Source organism: Amblyomma maculatum, chromosome 9 (assembly GCF_055883805.1).
Source record: "Amblyomma maculatum isolate TAMU_Amacu chromosome 9, ASM5588380v1, whole genome shotgun sequence".
NCBI classification, from domain to species: Eukaryota; Metazoa; Arthropoda; class Arachnida; order Ixodida; family Ixodidae; genus Amblyomma; species Amblyomma maculatum.
In genome coordinates this window covers 96,619,281-96,641,600 of record NC_139352.1, presented here as the reverse complement: position 1 = coordinate 96,641,600, position 22,320 = coordinate 96,619,281, and the positions used below count along the sequence as shown (strand labels likewise).

Below are 22,320 nucleotides of genomic sequence, written 5' to 3'. Positions count from 1 at the left end.
CATCCGGAGACAGCGGCACACAGACTTGCCGCGTCGGGACCAATCAGCTTGTGCTTGCCGGCCACGCACGGTAGAGGGTCACTGTGGCGGATCGCGGGTCATGGTAAACTAAATCTCTCTGTTGACCTCACCTCGTGAAGCGGTAGGTGCGATTTGTAAACATATTCCACCGCACAAAAAATTGAGGGACGCTTAGGCTCCATTTTTTACGGTATCGCGCGACCACGGCTCCGCTCGCGGATACACGTTCTCGCTTAGTCACTGCTCGCTTGACCATACTCGTGTAATTGATGCCTCTGTTATAGCACAGATACTCATCTCACACGTAACCTCGAACATGCTTAGCATGCAGCAATGAAATACTATCCTATGAGAAGATAGTCCGACAGAGATGCATAAAGCACCGCTGTAACCAAGCTGAACCAGTGTCCCTGCATGGCCATTGTAGTTGCATGTCTGATTCGGGATTCAAGGGTTTCGTATTCGATTTCCGTTTGACCTTCCCCTTTCACAGTGCCGACTCGTGCTGCAATGTATGCCACCTCTATGACCACAATCAATATAACAAGCCACTTCCATATACCAGAAGCATGCTTTCGCCCATAACGCCCACAACACCGACTCTCGCTGGCAGCTTTAACTCTACGACGTTAATTATATATGCATCTGCCTTATCTGTCTCCCAATAGTGTCTTAACCTCATCTTCCCACCTTATGCTTCCATCTTTCCCTCCGCCGCCACTACCCTGCACCATACTCCTCTTGCGCCTTTCGTTACCTTAACATTCGGACGAGAAGCCGGAATGTGACTGCACTGAAAACAAATCTGCTTTCACTGTAGTCACGTTCCGTCTTCACATGGCGTCACCCTCAGGTTGTGTATTTTTCGGGCCACGTCATAACCTTCACCTTCCAGTTTCTTCCCGGAGTAGCACCCTTCGTGTTGCGCATCCCTTCGTTTTCGCCAAGCTACCCGCTGCGTAGTAGTCACTCTCTCTTCCTAAATGCGGAAAGGGGATTCCCTCGGCTTATCTTGGCAGGTGCGCGTTCCACTCTGCTCTTACCTGTCACAGGTGTCAAGTGTCTAGTTACACCGAAGGCTACACAAATGACGACGACGCGCAATCAAGGGACGAGTGCGTGAAAGCTCCGCTCTAAAAGGAAGGCATTGCGGAACGCATAGACACAAAACCAGCCGTTCGGCCTTTGAGAACCCTGGATAGTTGGCACGCGCTGCGGCGCTAGCCATCGTTGGATAGTGGAATCGCCAACAGGTACATGAATATGAGTCCCCGGAAACCGGTCACCCCCATAACGCAGTCTCCTGAGAAGCTAGTCTCAATGCAATGAGTTGTAAGAGATGGTGTATATAAGGGCTTAGAATAAGCTTCTACGTGTGTCTTTGATTTCTGAGTGCGCAGGCACTTGGACTTAAGAAGACAACTCGGCACTCAAAATCTTGCGATGCGGAAGCTGCGTCTCGTAGCCTCGACCAACACAGATCTCGCTCAAGCCCCAAACTGCATGATAACGCATGCCGTCGCATCAATTGCGTTAATCACCCTCCTAATTTCACTGTACCTATCGTCTTCGTTTCATGCTCACCCAGGGAGAAAGTGATGATATGTTCTGGCCTGGTCGTCGGAGCGCTGCCGTCTGGCCTGAGAAACCGCGATGGGTCGAAGGTCTCGGGGTCCTTCCACAAATGCGGGCTTTGGTGGACAGCCCAGAAATTTGCGAGGAGCACTGTGCCCTTCTGGACGTGATAGCCGCCCACGGTCGTGTCCTCGGCGACCCTGCGCATACGAAGACGTGATGGTGAGATGGCTGCAGCGAGACAGCGCACAAAGTGGCGTCCTCGCGCTTCTGCGCTCGAGCATTCCCTAACCACGAAAGGAATGGGCAGTGCATGGCTGAAGTGAAGTTCTAGTCGGCCTTAATGTCATCGTTTATAGCTCGTTCCGACGCTATGGCAGGTCCGTTGTACAGGGGCAGTCAAAAGTTCCCAGGCCACAGGCTCTGCTTCTGAGCAGTATAATCAGGCCGCTATGACGACCCCAAGTCTCAAAATATCTGTGGAGGATAGAAGCATTATTCTAACCTCTGATATAATTGATATCGTTAATGGGATCGTAAGTGCCAGAATATGCCGGACAGAAGGAGATCCTGTGGCCTGAGAACTTTCGACCCCCCTCCCCCCTCTGTACGTTCCCATGTACGTTCCCTTCCTCTTACTTCCTACCTCCACAAACGAACGGTGTCACCGCATGATCGCATGAACCTTATATGGTCACTAGCCTGCATACCATTCACTGTCATTACCATCATCAACCTGGTCATACACCTGGCAGGACAACGGCCCTGCAATGTGTAGGCCCTGTCCCACCATATACCATATACTTCCCATTAATCTGGTCCCGTGCCAATCGCATCTGCCTCATCCCCCCGAACTTCCTAACCTCATTCGCCCACCTGTCTGCCGCCCTCTGCTAAGCTTGGCTTCCTTTAAATATCGAATTTGTTATCCTTAACAACAACCAGTTATTGACTTCACAATATACTCCGCTCATGCCCACTTCCCTAATTTGTTCTCGACCTTTATGGTGTGCACATTTTTAATTCAAATCTTAAGAACGGGGACAACGTCCTCTCGAATACGCAGCAACACACCGTCCGTATTTAAAACCGGCTGCAACTTATTGCTTCGGGACACGCAGCCGAGTGTCTCAACGCACCAGCGGCGGCGAGTATATATTACGCACCCCCTCGGTACGCCGAACGGCGTGCACGCCTTCCATCGGTACATCTCCCAGATGGTGGCCATGGTGAGCGGCATGTGCACGTGGTCCGTCCACGCCGGCAGCCGCTCCCTGCCCACCACGCGGTCGATCTCGGCCTGCACCTGCGCCTGCAGGCTGTCGGCGCGGGCTGCGAAGTTGAGCACGTGACTATGCAGGAACAGCGCCACCACGGCCGTGGCACCGAGCAGGTAGTCAGTCGTGTTGCCCACCAGGCGGGCCTCTGCGGAGACGAGAAAAGAGCGCGCGATGAGCCGCCCATGTTCCAAAACAGGAACAGCGCCACCACGGCCGTGGCACCGAGCAGGTAGTCAGTCGTGTTGCCCACCAGGCGGGCCTCTGCGGAGACGAGAAAAGAGCGCGCGATGAGCCGCCCATGTTCCAAAACGCGCAAGGTTTTTAAATGTCGCGATGCTGTTATAGAAGCTGAGTAGGGTGCATTGGCGTAGAACTTGGCTTGCCTCACTTGCTAGAACTCAGCAAAATTCTCCACTCTAGCCTGATGCTCTCATGATGTCAGCAAGCTGAGCAACGATCAGTAGCAGGTTATTGATCAGCCTTCCGGGAAGGAGTATACGCTCAGTATAATGTCAATACGCTCTGGAACCGTGTTAACCGTTTTCGAGAGCAACTTTATGCAGCGGCCGATAATATGATGGTGGTAGCAGTGGGTTCCTAAAAAAAATAATTAAAAAGGAATCATGCCGGTCGCGGCAATTTTTGTATATAATAATAGGTACCCGAGCTGCGGCGGGCGGGAAAGAAAAGGGGCAGGGAGAGGATAGCGAGGGGAAGCACTGAGTGGACCGATAGCAGGAAAGAACACGGGGAGGTTTGTACATAATTTACAAAATGCAAAAAGGGTATGAGTTTGCATTGTTAGCGCGCAAGTGATTCAGGGAGGATAACCACGGCAGGGACTTCGTTTAACGTCCAGAAGAGTCACCTCCGTTAGATGGACATTATTACCCAGGAAAATATAGAAATGCCGTCGCTTAATACAATCGGTTGTGTGCCTGGACACAACCGGCTCTAAAAACGTTTAGTACGTTAAAGGTTTGCACATTGCTCCGGCTATCAACGCGTTTGAATAGGGCATCCTGACCTTGAGTAGCCACAGGTGTGGAAGGCAGCAACCGAGAAAACAGTAGTTTTTGGCTTAGCTCACGGCACTTCAACTGGCACTTGAGCTCCGCCTTTAAGGGTATGACGCGATAGCATATAGGCTACCAGCCCACCGTTTTAACCCTGCCGCATGAACGTGTCTGCATGACATAGGGGTAACGTGAGTGCAATGTGAAAGCAGCGTGACTGCGCGCATAAATATATGTAAATGTCATAGAAAAGTTTGGTATACAACTGTGAGATCTTAATACGCATTACTTCATCATCATGTCGGTTCCAGTTTAAACAACGAAGGATAAGAAAAAAAACAAAACAAAGTCAGTCCTCGCTTCAACGCAGTACGTCACTTTTTGGGACGCACTTTAGATATAGCAGAAACTGAGTTTTTTAGACATCATAGTATGTACATGTGTACATGTACAAGGTATACCGCAACAACATTAAGACTTCGTTCAGCTTACCGATCGGAAATGTGCCCACGTTTCACTTTAAGAGCGGCAGATTCCAAAAAAGATTGAACAGTACAAAACTGGTCAATAAACGCAACATGACTCAGACGTTATAAGGAAAGGCAAATATATAAATCAGCAGCGTTACGAAGACAAGGACAATGTGGCAATTAGTCTGGATTCGAACCTCTGGCATTTGGGTGGCGAGTGAGGCTCGCTCGCTAGAACACGCAAGTGCAGACACGGACAAAAGTAAACGAAAAACTTATTTACTTTTAACATTTTTCACGTATTTCCTGTGTAAAACTAGCAGACTTAATTGGTATGTCCAGGCTGGTAGTAGACGGCAGGGCGCTTTCACTTGGAATGTCTTTATATTCTACACAGAAGTGTGACTCCAATTAGAGCGGGAAAGCGTGATCTGTTTCCATATGTCCGCGCCCACGCCTGTACATTCATACGGTTTTGGTTAAAGAGAGGCTTTGTATGCATGTCTGGTTTTTCACAGAGTGATTACAGCCGTCAAAGTAGAAAAGGTGTTCGTGTCTGCACTGGCGAGATGAGCTCTAACGGTAGCCGTTAATGCTGTCGCGTCATACCCATTTTTTTTGTAAGTCTCAAGGCATGAAAAAACAAAAAACAAAACAAATAAAGTGATACGTGTGACAGAGAGACCGCATCAAACTAGAGGTTATCACAGGCAAACCAATTGAAAATAAAAAAGGGGCAGTACGCCCAACAAAATATTTAAGAAGAACCAATTATAAGAAAAAGAGAAACAAAATGATACAAATAACTGGCGAGAAAAGTGGTGTCGACCCCCCCCCCCCAATCAAGAAAAAAAAGAAAAAGAAAAGGATTAATCGTTGTGAAAGAAAATAGTAAAAACACACAAGGCTGGATCCAGCGTGCTCAGAAGCTTTGGGACTTGTTTGCGGGTGACCAAGAGAACAAAGGTGCGGCGAACTGTAGGAAGGAAGAGTCAAGAAAAAAAGACGGGTGGAATAGAAAAAAATGAGTTGAGGAGGGGATGAATGGACCGACCGAAGAACGCAGAACAGAAAAAATGTGGGCAACAGGAAAGTGAACCATGCAGGAGAAATAACAGGTAGGGACAAGTGAAATGATGCGCAATCGTGTCAAAGAAAAAAAAACTAAAACGGAAAGTGTCATGATAGGAACAAAAATGTTAAAAAAAGGAAAGAAAACTGTGTAAGTAACAGCCGTTAGAATCAAATACATTAGGAATAGGAATGAAAAGAACAAAAAAAAAAAGAACACTGTGGGCACACACAGGGCGAGCGAGCAGTAAGGCCCCATACCTACATGACAGGATCATAAGGCCGCGGCCCACAAAGATTGGCGTCATACCTTTAAAGGTGGAGCTTGAGAGTTCCCTCAATTTTTGAGCATACGACAGTTTCCAGCCATTTAGCCCCGTGATGGCAGCAAACTGTGCAGTAGGTGGGCGAATTTAATAACAGTCACCTGTGAATATATCGTCCGCCTGGCCTCCGAGTTCCTCCAGCTTCCCCTGGTAGATGTCGATGACGCCACGATTGCGATGGGACTGCCGCTGTGTCTGCAGGGCTCGTGCGACTTCCCTCCTGAAAGCGAAACCGCCAGTATACAATGCTCCGCTCAGCCGTCCGATTGCACAACTGTCGCTTGGTCTCAAGCAGGCACGAAAGCTATAGCTGTGGTCGAGTAATTCTTGTAGGTAAAAAGAATCATTAAATACTTTCATTCTCGGACGGATGAAAAGGAGATGAAACACCGCGGAACACGTTATATATATTTATATATAATCGTGATTATGAGACGATCCCCCACCACCTTTTTTATTCATATTTGTAAAGAGGGACGTAAAAAGGCAACATAACTTCCCAGCAGCCGTATACTGTCGAGAAAAAAAGTGGTGTATTCCACTCCAGCTTCGGATAGACGGCATAGCCGGCCGCTTTCAGGAAACGCCTGCTGTCAAGACGCATACGAAGCTGTAACCATATTTTTGTCTAGACAATGGAGGCATGTCGAAACGTAGCGTCTTTGCCGAAAGTAACCAGGCTGAAGGGTTTGCATCTAAGGCATGCTTAGCGCCCTTGATCTATCTCAAAAGATAAAAAAATGGTCTCCACAGATAAGGGTGAGTCGTTTTCTTTATGCAAATGTGATTAAGAATTTGAGATGTTCCATAAACGTTGCTCTATAGGGCTAAGGAGCAAACCGTGTAGCCTGGTTACTGTTGGCAAAGACGGTACATTGCGATCCGGGACCCTCTGGCATGGCAAAGATACAAGAGGATGCCGCAGAAGCTGTGTGCCACGCAGTTGCGCGTGGAATAGACCACTTCAGCTCCCGATAGTATTTAACGAAACTTATTAATAATTATAATAATTACTTCATAGGAAGGGAAAGGCGCAGTATCTCTAACACTTGCCTCTGTGGACATCTCAACCGCGCCGTAAGAGAAGGGAGGAACTGATGCCTGGGCGAGTTGGTATGCCATTTTGAAGAAGAACAGCGCACATTTTCACGTTCCAAGCAATAAACACCAGTCGCAAGTCAGCGCTTGTTGTTGTGTGTCTTCCTCCCGTACTCGTGTAAGTCGCGGTGTTCTTCTTCTTTAAAAAGAAGGGAGGAAGGTGGGAGTGAAAGTGGAAAGAGAGAAAGGGGAGCCGTAGTGGAAGGGTGTTAGGCAAGGAGACACAATCTCACCAGTGCTATTTACAGCTTGCCCAATTTAGCATTCTTGTGCAGTGTATTCAAAGGCATGGGAAGGGAGCAATTAGGTATCAGCATCGATGGAGAATATCTCAGTATCTGCGATTTGCTGATGACATTGCCTTGCTAAGCAACTCGAGGGATGAACTGCAAATAGTGATTGATGACCTAGACAGGAAAAGTAGAAAGATAGGCCGAAAGATTAATATGCAGAAGGCTAAGGTAATGCTGAACAGTCTGGGAACAGCAGTTTAAAATAGGCAGCGAAGCGTTGGAAGTGGTGGACGAATATGTCTATTTAGGACAGGTGGTGACCGCAGATCCGGACCACGAAAGGGAAATAACTAGGAGAATACGATTGGGATGGAGCGCATTTTAGAAGGTACTCAAGCGTTATGACAAGCACCTTACCGGTATCACTCATCCTACCGGTACTGACCTATGGGGCTGAAACATGGAGGTTAACGAAGAGGGTTCTACTTAAGGACTACGCAGATGGCCATGGAACGGAAAATGGTAGGTGTAAGTTTAGGAGATAGGAAGCGTTCTGAGTGGGTCAGGGAAATAACTCAAGTTACTGATATTCCAGTCGAAATTAGGAATAAGAAATGGGTATGGGCAGGGCATGTAGTTCAAAGAGAGCATAATTGATGGTCTCTAAGAGTAACCAATTGGATTCCAAAGGAAGGAAAGCGTAGCAGGGGGCGGCAGAAAATTAGATGGGTGGATGAGATTAAGAAATTCGCAGAGGTCAAGTGGATGCAGCTAGCACAGGACCGGGTTAATTGGAAGAAATGGGAGAAGCCTTTGCCCTTCAGTGGATATAGTCCGGCTGATTATGATGATGATGATGAAGATGACATCGCACAGCACACGGACTCCTCTCCGTTTCGCCTCCATCGAAACGCAGCCGCCGGAGGTCAGAATCGAACCCGGGTACTGCGGTACAGCAGAATACCCTTCTTCCAGAAAAGATACATAAGCGCGTAACTTTAATGTTTATTTTTTAGAACGTGCGTGCAGAGACACTCAGTTCTGGCGATCATGGTATGGCTAAAAGTGCTCTAGCGGCCGGCGACAATCGCGAGCGCTTTGCTCGGACGTCGAATGTTTACAGTGCTGCAGCTGTCGCCAATTTGTCATTGCCTTTTTTGTATTAACTCGAATAATACAAAACGGGTAGCCCAAACTAGCCGCTCAACCTCCCAAATGAGACATCGCGATTCAGACACGAAACAAACAAACAAACAAACAAACAAACAAACAGACATTATAGCGCACAGGTTCATCATCGATGGAGTGATTCCTATGGTCGCCATAATGTCGATACTGCAGCACAGTCGATAGTTCGTGAAAACTGATAGCGTTGCGAAGACACGCGCCCTTGATTCGGACCGTATTTTCCCGCAAAGGGAAGCGTTAATGCGCGTTCCCTAAGAATCCTCAGCCGGCACCCCGACGATGGTTGGTTGGCAATGAAAGGGGACTTCGAGATCGCATAGTTGGCAGCTCCTGCCCGTGGCATAGGGGTAACGTGAATTCAAATGACACGGCAGGCTGGTTCCATTGTCACCCTACCACATGAAAGGAGTTGGCGCTCTTTCAAGTACCCACCGACACTGACGCTAAAGGCTCGAGCTGGCTACCATAGTGAAGCTTCCGCTTCAAAATGGCGGTTCTGATTGGTCAATATTCGGTTGTTTACAGATGACGACGGCACCCACGGTCATTAAAAGGTAGCAGACTTTGCGATTGTTGATAAATTCACAACAACCTACAAAAAACCTGGCAGTCTAGCCGCAAAAAAAAAAAAAAATCCTACACGTAACGGTTGTAGAAATAAACGAAAAAAAATAATAAACGATAGGAGCGCTTTTCAGAAGGCAATGGCTAAAATCACAGATCGTTTTTACTGGCGGCTTCTAGACGGCGCTACAATTTAAAAGTACTATTCTTTTTTTTTTTTTTTTTACTTTTCTAGGGCTGGGTGCTTAAGGACCAAATGCTACAGGTAAAAGTTTGAAAGCCACTATGAGATTTGCTGCAGCTGTATGCATAGAAGCAGTTATGGGCAGTATCGAAGATACATGTACCTTCGAAAATATCTTTAAATACATTTTGTGTATCGGTATTAGGTATCGTGTGCTAAAAATGAAAGTATCGGAGTATCGGTATCAAAAATGCATTTTTAAAGTATCGTGTATTTTAAAGATACTCGACACTAAAGAAAACTTTCAACATTGAAACCACTGTGAGAGTTTGGGTTGACGGCGCTCGCTCAGACGGTAGTACAGGCCCTGAGACAGCTCGGCTTGTAGTACCGCATGAATTCTTTACAAATGCCGCGACCCCTCAGCGTCAACCACATTTCCAGATTTCCTTTCTTTAAAACTTGAAGAAGCAGTTGTAAATAGGCGTTCACGAGGCGCTGTACTTGAGAGATATGAACAAAGCGGAAGCGCAAGGCGAACACGCAGTAGGGATCCCGCACACGTCTGTACCCCTAGCCGCTCTTGGAAACAGAAGTCGAGCGCCCTAACCGCGGCACTACCGAGGCTACTAAATTTAGTTAATTTTTGAAGCTGAGTACTCAAACCGGTATGACATGTTTTTTTGTTTTTGTTTTATTTAAAGTGTGGTGGCATATATGCTGTCATGCTCAGTATGGATGGATGGATGGAATATAGGGCGTCCCCTTTGAAACGGGGAGGTAGTAGTTGCTATCATGCTCATCCCCCCCCCCCCCCCTACATCTTAATTATTATTTTAGATTGGCTAAGTATATACCATCATTCTATTTATTGAATTTTTTCTTTCTACATTACTAACATTACATCACTTTTCTGCCTTTAAGCCACCAATCTTCCAATCGTTTGTTGCTAGCTTCCGCCACAGGTTCATTCACCCAGCCACTGGTATCTCTAAACTCCAGGGCTTCAGTAAGAGTGACTGCGCCGGCATCGACTTCCGGATGGATACCATTACATTCGGGTATAATATGGTTAATTGTTTCTGTGGATTTACCATAGTTCGTCCCACTGTGGTATTCCTATCCTTCTCTGTGGCCACAATGCTTCATTAATGACAATAAACGACAAGTCTTTTTTCTTCATACTGAAAGCAAACTCGCCCTTGATGTACGCAGGACAAACTAAGCAAATGCAACGCCCTCTGGTGATGCGTTGCAGCGACTAAGGCGCTAAGTTCGAGGTATCTGCTATGTCGTATACTAAGACATGCACTTTATTTTTCTGGCTCACAAATAAATTACGAGGGACTTTAGCGACTAAAGTAGCGAAAGGCGAAAGCCTGAGTGCCGCATTCTGCTACGCAACTGGCACATAATAAGTAGATAATTAATTATTAATTTATAATTATTCATTAAATAGTTAAACAATGAATTACTTAACTTGTCATCTATTAGAAGTTAATTAATTAGTAATTGGTCATTAATGGACGTATGGTCATAAGGCACACATTCACGCATACTGTGGTGGTGCTCTGTGATTGGTCGAGACCTCTATGACGTCATCCCGCCTCGGCCAATCAGAGCCACCGCAAAAGCGGGACACGTTTTGTTCACGACAGCATGAGCCATTAAAGGCTTTCGCCTTAATAACCACGTAGATGCGGAAAGACAATCCTCAGCATTGCACAAAGCGGCGAAGCAAACAGACAAAGCCAAGGTTGTTAGACAAATGAGCAACAAATGCATTGTAACGCTCCGCCATCAGACGTTGTGTTTGCAATAAGTTCTATGCACGTCTCGCGCGCTCGGTTACCGTTTCGCGTGGAGAACAGTAGGAAATTACCTCAAGCTGCATAGCTTCAGAGGGCAAGTTTTTCTTCGTTTCAGAAGCTGACTTGACATCCCCGGCTACGAACGCATCAGTGGTACTGATGAATGGTTATTATTTGCCAATGCAGTTGTAGAAAAATTTAAATTCCCGTGTCCTTCGCGGGAGAGTGAATGTTTTGTAATAGGGCGTTTATTGACGCTCAGATGGAGAGCTGTGAGGACAGGACCTTGCAACGGCGAGCCCAGCGTACTTCTTCTTTGTCTTCGTCGCACAACGCACAGGTGCATGTCGATGGCTGAAGTGCTGACTATCACAGTACATTTTCCCCCCGGGTAAAAAAAAGGAGCCATCCTGGCGACTTATGGCGCGGAAAGCACAGCGGGGTCATAGAATGGCTTCAATCGGTTCACGTGAACTGTTTCACGACCACGGCGACGCAAGTCCGCAGAGGGCGTGACGGGCTCAACTACGTAGTTGACTGCAGATGTTTGCTGGAGGACCCTATATGGCCCGTGGTAGCGAGCAAGAAACTTCTTTGAAAGGCCAGGGGTTGTGGAGGGCACCCAGAGCCGCACCAGTGTGTCCAGGAGATATGACGAAGCTTCGCCGGTATCACGGAGGTATTTTTGTTGCCACTGATTTTCTGTTGTGAGAGAGCGGGCGAGCTGACGGCATTCTTCTGCGTACGTGACGGCATCGAATAGCGGGGAAGATTCGGAAACGTCAGGGCGGTAGGGAAAAAGTGTGTCCATAGTACAGGGTGGCTCGCGCCCGTAAAGGAGAAAGAATGGAGAGAATCCAGTAGTGGCCTGTGTCGCGGTGTTATATGCGTAAGTAACAAACGGTAGAACTTGGTCCCAATTGGAATGGTCGGTGTTCACGTACATAGCCAGCATGTCACCGAGAGTGCGGTTAAAACGTTCTGTCAGTCCATTCGTCTGAGGGTGGTACGAGGTAGCGGTGCGGTGTATGATGCGGCATTCTTTCAGGAGAGCCTCAAGAGCGTCTGATAAGAAAACGCGTCCGCGGTCACTGAGCAGTTCGCGAGGGGCACCATGGCGAAGAACCAGGTTTTTCAGAATAAAGGCAGCCACGTCGCGTGCGGAAGCAGAGGGCAATGATGATGTCTCAGTGTAGCGGGTTAGATGATCCACTGCCACGATAATCCAGCGGTTGCCAGCTGAAGTTGTAGGAAGGGGACCGTATAGATCTATGCCGACACGATCAAACGGACGGGCAGGACAGGGCAACGGCTGCAACGAAGCAGAGGACTTGAGAGGAGTTTTTCGGCGTTGGCAAGACTGGCAGGAGCGGACAAAATGGCGGACAAAGCGGTACATTCCACGCCAGAAGAAGCGTAGACGCAAGCGCGTGTAGGTTTTCAACACTCCGCCGTGGGCGCACTGGGGATCAGTATGGAAAGCAGCACAAATTTCGGCGCGGAGATGACGGGGGATGACTAAAAGCCACTTCCTTCCGTCGTGAAGATAATCGCGGCGATAGAGCAGCCCGTCACGAATTGAAAAATGGTGAGCTTGGAGGGCAAGCGCCCGAGACAGACGACCTGGAGAGTGACTTGAAAGAAAGTCCAGAAGTGTAGATATCCACGGGTCGCGCCGCTGTTCCGTGGCCATGTCAATAGTGGCAAGCGAAGACAAATCGTAGGCGCAGATCTCATCAGGCAACGAAGAGGGAGGCAGCGGTGAGCGCGAAAGAGCGTCCGCGTCAGTATGCTTGAGGCCTGAGCGATATATGACACGAATGTCATACTCTTGGAGGCGAAGAGCCCAGCGAGCAAGGCGGCCGGACGGGTCCTTGAGGGACGCCAGCCAGCACAGAGCGTGATGATCAGTGACCACATAAAATGGTCGGCCATAGACATACGGACGGAATTTGCCGATGGCCCAAATAATGGCCAAGCATTCTCTTTCCGTAACAGAATAATTGGACTCTGCCTTGGTCAAGGTGCGGCTTGCGTACGCCACCACATAGTCTCGGATACCAGGTTTGCGTTGGGTGAGAACGGCGCCTATCCCAATACCGCTAGCGTCAATGTGAATCTCAGTTGGCTCATTCGGGTCGAAGTGGCGGAGGATGGGAGGCGAAACTAAAAGACGGCGTAAAGTGTTGAAGGCGTCATCACAAGCAGGTGTCCATGCGCAGAGGTCGGAGCTGCCGGAGAGGAGCCGGATGAGAGGAGCAATAATAGAGGCGAAATTTAAAATGAAGCGGCGAAAGTAGGAGCATAGGCCAATGAAACTTCGTAGCTGCTTCAGTGATTTTGGGCGTGGGAATTCGGCAACTGCACGAAGTTTGGTGGGATCGGGAAGAATGCCATCCTTAGAAACGACATGACCTAGAATTGTTAGTCGGCGAGCAGCAAAGCGGCACTTCTTCAGATTCAGTTGGAGGCCGGCGGTAGCGAGACAAGTGAGAACGTCCTTCAGTCGGATCAGGTGGGATTGAAAATCGGTAGAAAAGACTACAATATCATCGAGATAGCAAAGACAGGTTCGCCACTTGAATCCACGAAGCACAGTGTCCATGAGGCGTTCAAATGTGGCCGGGGCGTTGCAAAGCCCAAAGGGCATGACGTTGAATTCATATAATCCATCTGGTGTGATAAAGGCAGTTTTAGAGCGGTCAGCGTCAGCCATTGGCATCTGCCAGTAGCCAGATCGTAAATCCAACGAGGAGAAAAACTCGGCGCCCTGCAAGCAGTCTCGCCCTGCAAGCAGTCTAGTGCGTCATCGATGCGTGGCAGAGGATAGACGTCCTTGCGCGTGATCTTGTTGAGCCGGCGGTAGTCGACACAAAACCGGAAGGAGCCATCTTTCTTAGGTACCAACACAACTGGAGACGCCCAGGGACTGTGGGATGGCCGAATGACACCCCGACGGAGCATGTCGTCCACATGATCAGCAATTACTTGGCGCTCCGAAGCCGACACGCGATAGGGGCGCTGGCGCAAAGGTGCAGTTTTACCGGTGTCGATGGTGTGCTCTACGACAGACGTGCGGCCCAAGTCAGTTTGAGGAAAGTCGAATGAAGAAGCGAAGTTCTGCAAGAGGGCGACAAGTTGATCACGTTGCGCAAGTGGAAGATCAGCATCAATAGCATGTTGGAAAACGTCGGAGGGCGTCGAAGCGGTCGCAACATCGCAAGAGCACAGACTAACGTCGAAGGAGGGGGTTGAGTCAGCAAGAGTGGTGATATGACTGGGATCAAGCTCTTCAAGACGTCCAATGCATTCCCCACGGAGCAGGACTGCTGGGCAAGAAAATGGGTTCGAGGCGTAAAGTGCACTCTTGCCGTCTTGAATTTCGAGAACTGCGAACGGAAAAAGGAGGCAGGGATGACGGGAGGTGGCTTCGGAAGGTGTAAAAATCGCAGTCAAAGGAGTTACCCACTCACAAGACAGTGGTACGAGGGCAGCAGAGAACGGAGGAATGTCGGTGTCATGGGCGACGAGAAGTTTTGTAGTGCGGGGAGGGGTATCACAGAAGGGGGCATCACAGAGGGGGGCGAAGGCAATTTGTGCACGAGCACAGTCAATAACGGCTTGATGAGTCGATAGAAAATCGTATCCAAGGATGATATCATGCGAGCAGTTCGGCAGAACAATAAACTCGATGGGGTACAAGACGTCTTGAATGAGCACACGGGCTGTGCAAGATGCGGAGGGGTGAATGTGCTGTGATGAGGCGGTGCGGAGCGAAAAGTCGGAAATCGGAGTGGTCACTTTGCGAATTCGACGGCAGAGCGCTTCACTGATGACGGAGACGGCTGCACCGGTATCGACGAGAGCGAGAACTGTGGCGCCTTCTACAGAAACTTTGATAACATTAGTGGGACGACATGGAGGACTTGAGGAATTCGAAACAAGCGCAGTTCTTGCCCCCGGAACTGCGACTGTTAGTTTCCCTCAACGGTGCTGGTAGAACGTCGCAGCATTGGAGAAAGCGATCGGCGCCGAGGAGAATGTGATCGACGAGTGGTATAGGGGGGAGGGGGGAGGGGGGCGACGTGTACACCCAGCGGCAAACGATGGGGGCAGAAGCGCGCGCAGCAAGCCGACAACGCGATAAAGGGAGGAGGGAAGAGATAGCAGCGACTGACTGATGCTGCTGACGCCGATAGTGAGTCAACCCCAGCTGCGGAGTTGGTTTCAGGGACAACGCCGCCGATGCCGACGCCAACAATATGATACCCTCGCTTCCGCAGCGCCAAGAACCAGGTCTAGCCGTGGGAAGGTGGTCACGTATTCGTCGACGTGCCGGGGCCTACGTGAAATAACCGGCGCGTCGGCAACTGAAGAGCACCCTATCCGCCACACAGGAACAGGGGGGGGGGGGGACCCTCCCCTCCTCTTTCTGCATGGCGGCGACGGTGTTCTATGCAGTCACGTTATCTTGACTCTCTAGCGGCGTCAGCGGCATCCAGCGGTATCAGTCGGTCGCTGCTAGCACTGGGGGGATGAAAGGGAGGCGGAGCTGGTTACGAGGCCGACGACGACGCCGACGCCGACGCGAAACCCAGGAACGGACGCCAAAGAGCTGCGCTCTAAAAAACAATAAAACAGGAATAACATTTACAAATCAGATAAGTTTAAAGCAATAAGCATTTGAATAAAGAGTAAGGCAGATATCACATCAACGCACTAAGAAACAAATAGCAAAAGAGGGCTGGAAAAAGCCTTTTTATAAACTTGGGAAGAAAGGATAAAATTGGGATTGATAGGTTCGCAAATAAGATCATGTAACTTAGTTGCGTCAGATACTTGGGGGTAAGGCGTTTCATTCTGTTAATGCTTGAAGGTAAAAATGAACATACGTAATGAGATGACTGCCATTAACGTGTTCTGCTTTATATTTCTACTTCTGCTTGCCCACCATATTAAGGTACGTTTGTAATGATTCACTGAATCACGCGGTTTTTTGCAAACTGCCATGGAGTAGGCGGCGTGCACACACTTGGACATGCCCTCCAGGTTCTTGGCGAGGTCCTCAATGAGCACCCGTGGTGATTTGGGGCATAGACAGCGTTCGAGGGCCTTAAGCCAAGCCGGCCGGGCGTCGAGTGGTGATGCAGCGCTTCCGAGCAGGAATCCCTCTAAGTGATCGTCCATGTCCTTCCGCCGGGGGTCGTCCAGGTCCAGGCGGTGGCCAAACAGGAACATGGCCGCATTGTTGCACGCTGACCGGGCCAGGCAGTCACGCGGCCAGAAGGCGGCACCCTGCTTTTTCGCGATGGTGTCGACCAAATGCTGGGCCTCCTCCTGCCAGCGAGAACCACTTGAACGTCACACCACAGAGCACCATTATATCCCGAATTCAGTGTCATGGGATAAACATATTTCGCGTTATGTGGTACACGTCTATCTGAAGAGTGTTTTTCTCTCTACCTGCGAAGCTCTGTTTTCGACTTGCCGTATGCCCTAAGACCCGAGGGAAGGGGGTAAGTCAAGAAAGAATACCGGTTCTAGCAGCAACCGAGCTGTATCAAGCCATAATGGTGTGTAAATAAAGTAGCAGCAGTAAAACGTTTATTTTGGAAAGGAAGACTAAGGGAACAAGGGGTGGAGGTAATTGGCGTTCAGTGGTCAGGCTTTCGTAGTCTAGGATCTCCTTGGCCTCAGCCGCTGCTTTGTCCCTCGTAACCATGCACCATGACCTATGTGCCATGGGAAGGATCAGTTAAGAGGGCGTCCTATTGCTTTAGACTATGGCTAATAATTCTTGGTGATAACGAGAATTTTTTCGGAGTGAAACGTATTTAGGTGGCGTTATGAATAGAAATTTCAATTATTTCCCAAGAAGGAAACGTTCATTAAAAACCCACTATATCTTTGGCGCTGCGGACACACTTTCGAAACCCGGTGCCAGAAAACTGACTTTTTGGGCTACTAACTCCACTGTAATCTTCTTAAACATCGCTCACCGTCCTTGCGTTACAGAGATTGTGCTATACGGCCTGTGCAATCTTGGAGCGTACAAATAAAAGTCTTGGTACGTACCTGAACCCTGTCCCACATGGGCTGCTTTCCATATCCCAGGTCTACGAGTGCCTCTGTGACAAATCGGCGGTTTTCCTTCCACTCTCGACCGCCAAGGACAGACAGGCCTGGGAGAATGAACAGACTGAGTGTATACGCAGTCTACTTCTTCGTACGGTTCAATAGGGCACTTAGACTAGGCCTATAGAATGCTTTATTTTCACTTTCTCCTTCACTTACAGCAGTTCCACTATATGGAAAGCACAAAAATGGCTGTCTCACAAACAACCACGATGACTTACAGTTTCCTTGTATTTCGGATCTTGTAGCTGCTCCGGGAAGGATGAGTTCCAACATAGAGGTCATAAATATTAAACTGCCCTACAATTTCTCTATTGCGCCCCTCAATCTGCACAAGAACACTTAGCCGAGCTGAAAGAAGCCCTTAGTCCTCACCTTCAGTTGTGTCCTTTAATATCCAAGGTGTTGGGCGATGCAAGATCTCTGGCCTCGAAAACGTTTCCTTGATGAGATCGTAGTCACTGACAACGACTACGTTGATCGCAGCCATCTTGAATCTGCGAAACGAAGGTGTACGGTTAAGTGGTGTGGGGATGAATTGAGAACGCAGAGCAATATAAGTATTACAAAGCAAAAGCTTCTTGTATTGTATATTGTCAGGTGGTAGTGACAAGGTCGTAGGCACCTTTTGTGCCTACAAGCGTAATATCACTGAAATCAACTCTTTATTTGCTGACTTGCGCCCTCAAAAGAGCTAAGGAACTGGGCGGTGGCGAAAGCAGCACAACCTGTTCCTTAGTCATCGAACTGCGGATGCTCGTTGCATTCGGCAGCACTAAATTTATTTCGGTGCAGAAATATCTCGATAAATTTCCAAAAAAGGCACTAGAAAAGTCTGGAATAATTCGGGAACTGCTGTGCTTGCCTGCGATAATTCCACACAAATCTCGGCACATCTCGCGCTACAAAAAAAAAAAATGATAAAGCAACGTTTCACGACACCGAGCATAAACAAACAAGGAGCACAAGATCGTTCCATGCACTGCAATCAAACTCATAAAGCCGCATGCCGGCACCTGCTGAAAACAACAAATAAAGATTTGTAACCTTCGCTGCTATATATTCTTTCACGTAAATGCAGTCTGTGTATTCCGTTGTGAACAACTATTAACGCTCGCGTTCACCTATCGCTCAATACTAAATTTGACCGGGATGGCCTGAGCAGCGAATGTACTACACGTTAAAGCGCCGCTTTCATCCTCCTAAATATTCAGTAATAAGAGGTTCTGCTTCGAGCTAAAGGAGGCAAATGCCTAGAATAAACACACTGAATAAGCAGCTTTATATGCTTTCTGCCTTCAGGTATTCTACTTCAGTTTAATCCAAATTCCTTCCAAAACAACCTTCGTGCTGGCCAGTTTGATTTGGAGGCCACAGTATTTACCCCGCGGTCAAAACACTTTACGATCTAATCATAGCACCGGCATATAAAACTCAACGCCTCCTCAAATAGTACCAGCAGCAATGAATTTATTCAATGTCTGTAAAACGAACAGTGCTGGTCCCTCCAAGGTACTGGAAGCAAAAGGCGTGGATTCTTACAATGACATATACGATCTTACGACCATGCGTTCCCTGTGTGCATTCTCAACACATTCTCAACAATTTGTGGAGAGAGGTGATTTCGTCAGAAGATGCAAATTTATAGCATTGATTAACACAAAGCATACTCATGCAGTACTGGAGGCATACCTGACCAGCTCAAAATTTACTTTTGAGAAGACAAGGAAAGTAAAACATGCACTTTATTCTTTACCGTTTTCACTAAAAAAAAAAAAAAAGTGATTTTTGCGTTCGACACAGTGGAAATAATTATTACCTAAATAATTTAAAACGTAGTTCAATAATCGTACAGCAAAAAAAAAAATCAAACAAACAAAAAAACCTACATGGAAATCCAGATTAGAAGCCGACTTAAACGACGTTGGCATCTTCATGCATCCGCTGGGTCAATGTCGGACAAACGCCTACGTCGATTTTCATGCAATTGATCCAATTTGTTACCTCGTGTACAAACGATGCCAAAAGGCCGCTGGTATGATGGGTTTTTCTTCTAATCAAGCACTCTAGCTAGCGCTTATATATATAGCGAAATCAACTTATAACAATATTGATGTGTCTAGAAAATATTATTGTCATAAACAATAATAGCTATATCCGGCTTATGCCAGAAAAAAATTACAAACTTCTCATCATTTAATGACAAGAAAATGTTTATTTATTTTTTTTTTTTTTTGCAGGAAAAAATCCGTATCAGCCAGCTTTGACTGGCTCACGGAGTATTTTATTCACAGCTATCTGCTGGGTGCTATAGCTACGGCCTATATCATATATCCGATATGGAGGGCTTTAGTAAAAAATGAAGTCTCGGTGGAACAAGGTTGATCTTAAGGCGTCTTTTGCATAGGTTTGTGTTCGTCGTTGCGCTCAGCACAGCTGACAGTTGAGATGGTCGCCTCGTCGGTTAAGATTTCATTTTTCATGACTGCGTCGTCAACATGCAAAAATTATTCGATGTCTCGACACGCTGTAATTATCATAACACCAGGGAGAAGTTCGCGAACCTCCGCGTCTCCCACATTCCAAAAGAAGCCCACTTTCCAGATGAATTTCTTGACCGGAAATGATTATGAACCTGCAGGACAGAGGGGACAGTGACGATGGAAAGAAAATAAAAACCTTGCTCGCAAGTTGCGTGCATCTGAACGACTGACAGAGTTCCGTATGGGAAATGTGGCCTATGCAGCGAAGCATTGGTGCCAACACCCTGGAGCGTTATCTACGATAGGCATATCTTCAGAAACGTTAATAATGGACTTATCTACCGAAGGACACTTTGGAAGGTATCAGATGTTTCTCCTCCCCTGCCCCGCCGTGGCGTGTAAGGTTTCCTGGTGTTCCAGGTGCGTAAGGTATCTGTGTTTCCGGTTTTCACTTTCACAGCAATGGGTTGAATCTTAGGTAAATATCTTATTCGGCTGCGCCAGTTTCTCATACGCGCAGTTTCCTAATGTAAGCGTGGTTTTGTCTGGTGCTGTTGTTATGCCTCCATGTTTTTGTCAGTTTTCAGGTTGGCTCTCAGTGATCGGTTTTCATTGTTATAACAGAAAATGCGCTATGACAGCGTTGTTATAAGCATTTTTTCCCCACAAAAAAAAAAAAAAAAAAACATAATTTAGCAGATGGTGACAGTGCAGCCTATTGACATACCCGGTATATTCTTCTTATCGCTATTGTTATTGCTATAATTAAGTGGGCTGACTGTAGTATGGCATGCCGCTAAAAAAATTGTTTCGCTCCTATATAATTTATCTGGCGCTTGGTTAAGAAATCCAGTAATTTACAAGCAATAAAACACTGTGATATATCTTGTGATATATCATATTGTGCTATATAATGGATAACTTCAATATTTTCAGGTTCGTAGATGCAGGTATAAAATACCGTATTTTGAGCATTCTAGAAACATGGCGGCTCCGCATTCAAGACGGGCTCAACCGATAGAGACATTGCGGAGCTACCGGATTGAAAACAAAGCATAAAAATTCTAGAGCGTCTTACTACTAGTCTTCCAAATAACATTGAAATTAAGAAAGCACTGTTTATTAAAACCAGAAAACTGCGGCGACATTTTTTTTCCCTAAATCTTGTTGGGTCATTTCAGTGCCGCTACACACAAGAGGTGTTTTTTCATTAAGAGCTAATGGTGTCAACCACGTGAATTTTTGTGAATAAATCCAGGCAGTGCTTTACATCTGTGGTAATGTGGTAATTGCACTGATTTTCCAGCTAACGGACAGTTTATGTGGTAAATAAGCTTAACATATATAGTTTCACACCTTGGGTTTTTGTGTTACTTCTTCACAACTTTTACCAGTGTGCTTGTCACCGACCAAGAAAATTTTCTGTTTCAGCCTGCATTAAAGTTTTGCCAGAAAATGCTTAGAGCAATGAAAAAAAGAAAATTGCTAACAAATAACATTGCGCAATAGGTTTCGCCCGGAGCTTCTATCGAAACGTACACACAAAAAGCTCCTTCCCAAAAGCCGGCAATGATGCTTGAAAGAGATGTTTCGCCAAGTAAGCGGCGCAGGAAAAGTTGTGTTCCTTACAGTGAAGGTAAAGCCTTGCCCCCCTCCTCCCCTCCCCTCCCCCCCCCCCCACACACACACACACACATGCACAAAGCGCACGCTGCACTCACCTGAACACAGGTCCGTATTTCTTGACCCAGTCCATCGCCTTGGTGTGAAAGAAGTCGGGCTTGTTGAAGTCGAAGCTACCCAGAAAGGGCCATCCCTTGGGCCCGGGGGGCTCCTGCTTCTGGCGCCGTCTACGCAGGGCACACCACAGCAGCGCCGAGCCGAGCACTGTGGCACCGAGGCCGATCGCGTACGCAGTGAAGCCACCGGAGCCCACATGGCGTGGAAGCCAGTAGGCACTCAGCAGGGCCGCCTTTGGGACATCGGACGAAGGGAGGCGGTCATTGCATTTGCTGTGGTTCATACGTTTAGATGCTGTACGAGGTGCGCTGATTTTTCATGGGTGCGTAGTTTTACATAGGTTAAATGGGTGAAAGCAAGTATCTTACCGCACAGCGCCAATCACAATTAGCGGGAATTAACACGGCTCCGCGTGGCCAGACACCTGTGGAGTGTCACTACATCCCGCCGGGGTGGCGCAGTGGTTACGGCGCTCGACTACTGTTCCTAAGGACGCGTGATCGAATCCCGGCCTCGGCGGCCGCTTTTCGATGGAGGCGAAAAGCAAGGCGTCCGTGTGCTGTGCGATGTCAGTGTACGTTAAAGAACCCTAGGTGGTCGAAGTTTCCGGAGTCCTCCACTACGGCGTCTCTCATAGCCTGAGTCGCTTTGGGACGTTAAACCACACAAACCAAACCAAACGAAACCAAACCAAACCATCCGGTAATGTACGAGGTGATGCCTCGTGCCGTGTTCCACTTTGTATCAGTGTGGTACCGGTTCGGGTGCAATGGGGCTCCACAAGTGCGAAGCCACGCACTGCTGTGTTCCCGCTAAGTGTGATTTACCCTGTACTTGCATTTCGTGCAGGCGGGAGAAATTGTTTGGTTAGCCGCATAGCGCGGACATACCACTTGCGCAGGAAGCGAGAATAACCTTACAAAGTTCTCTATGATGCATAAATGTTACATGGTTATTAGAACGTTTTGTTGTTAAAAAAGAACTTTATTTTGAATTTTAAATTGAGCGTTAGGCTCCAGATGTGCTCTAAATTCTATTTACTGTTCGAGAGGCCTGTACGTATAAAACCGCATTAGAAATATATTTAAAACTTCGGTTTCCCGAAAGTTTGAGGTCGGTCGTAAG

General features: G+C 47.7%; 1 protein-coding gene across 1 annotated transcript in view; it reads right to left on the bottom strand.

The window, feature by feature from the left end:
* Positions 1-21,478, bottom strand: part of LOC146179794 (cytochrome P450 2J4-like) — a 27,573-nt gene extending 6,095 nt beyond the window's left edge. Inside the window, exons 1-7 of the mRNA XM_084580276.1 lie at positions 21,177-21,478; positions 17,348-17,469; positions 16,913-17,019; positions 15,870-16,174; positions 5,861-5,979; positions 2,763-3,021; positions 1,606-1,796 (exon numbers count right to left, since the gene is read on the bottom strand). Of these exons, the coding sequence (XP_084436402.1) occupies positions 1,606-1,796; positions 2,763-3,021; positions 5,861-5,979; positions 15,870-16,174; positions 16,913-17,019; positions 17,348-17,469; positions 21,177-21,478 (1,405 nt within the window). The remainder of the gene's footprint in view (positions 1-1,605; positions 1,797-2,762; positions 3,022-5,860; positions 5,980-15,869; positions 16,175-16,912; positions 17,020-17,347; positions 17,470-21,176) is intronic.
* Positions 21,479-22,320: the final 842 nt, after the last annotated feature.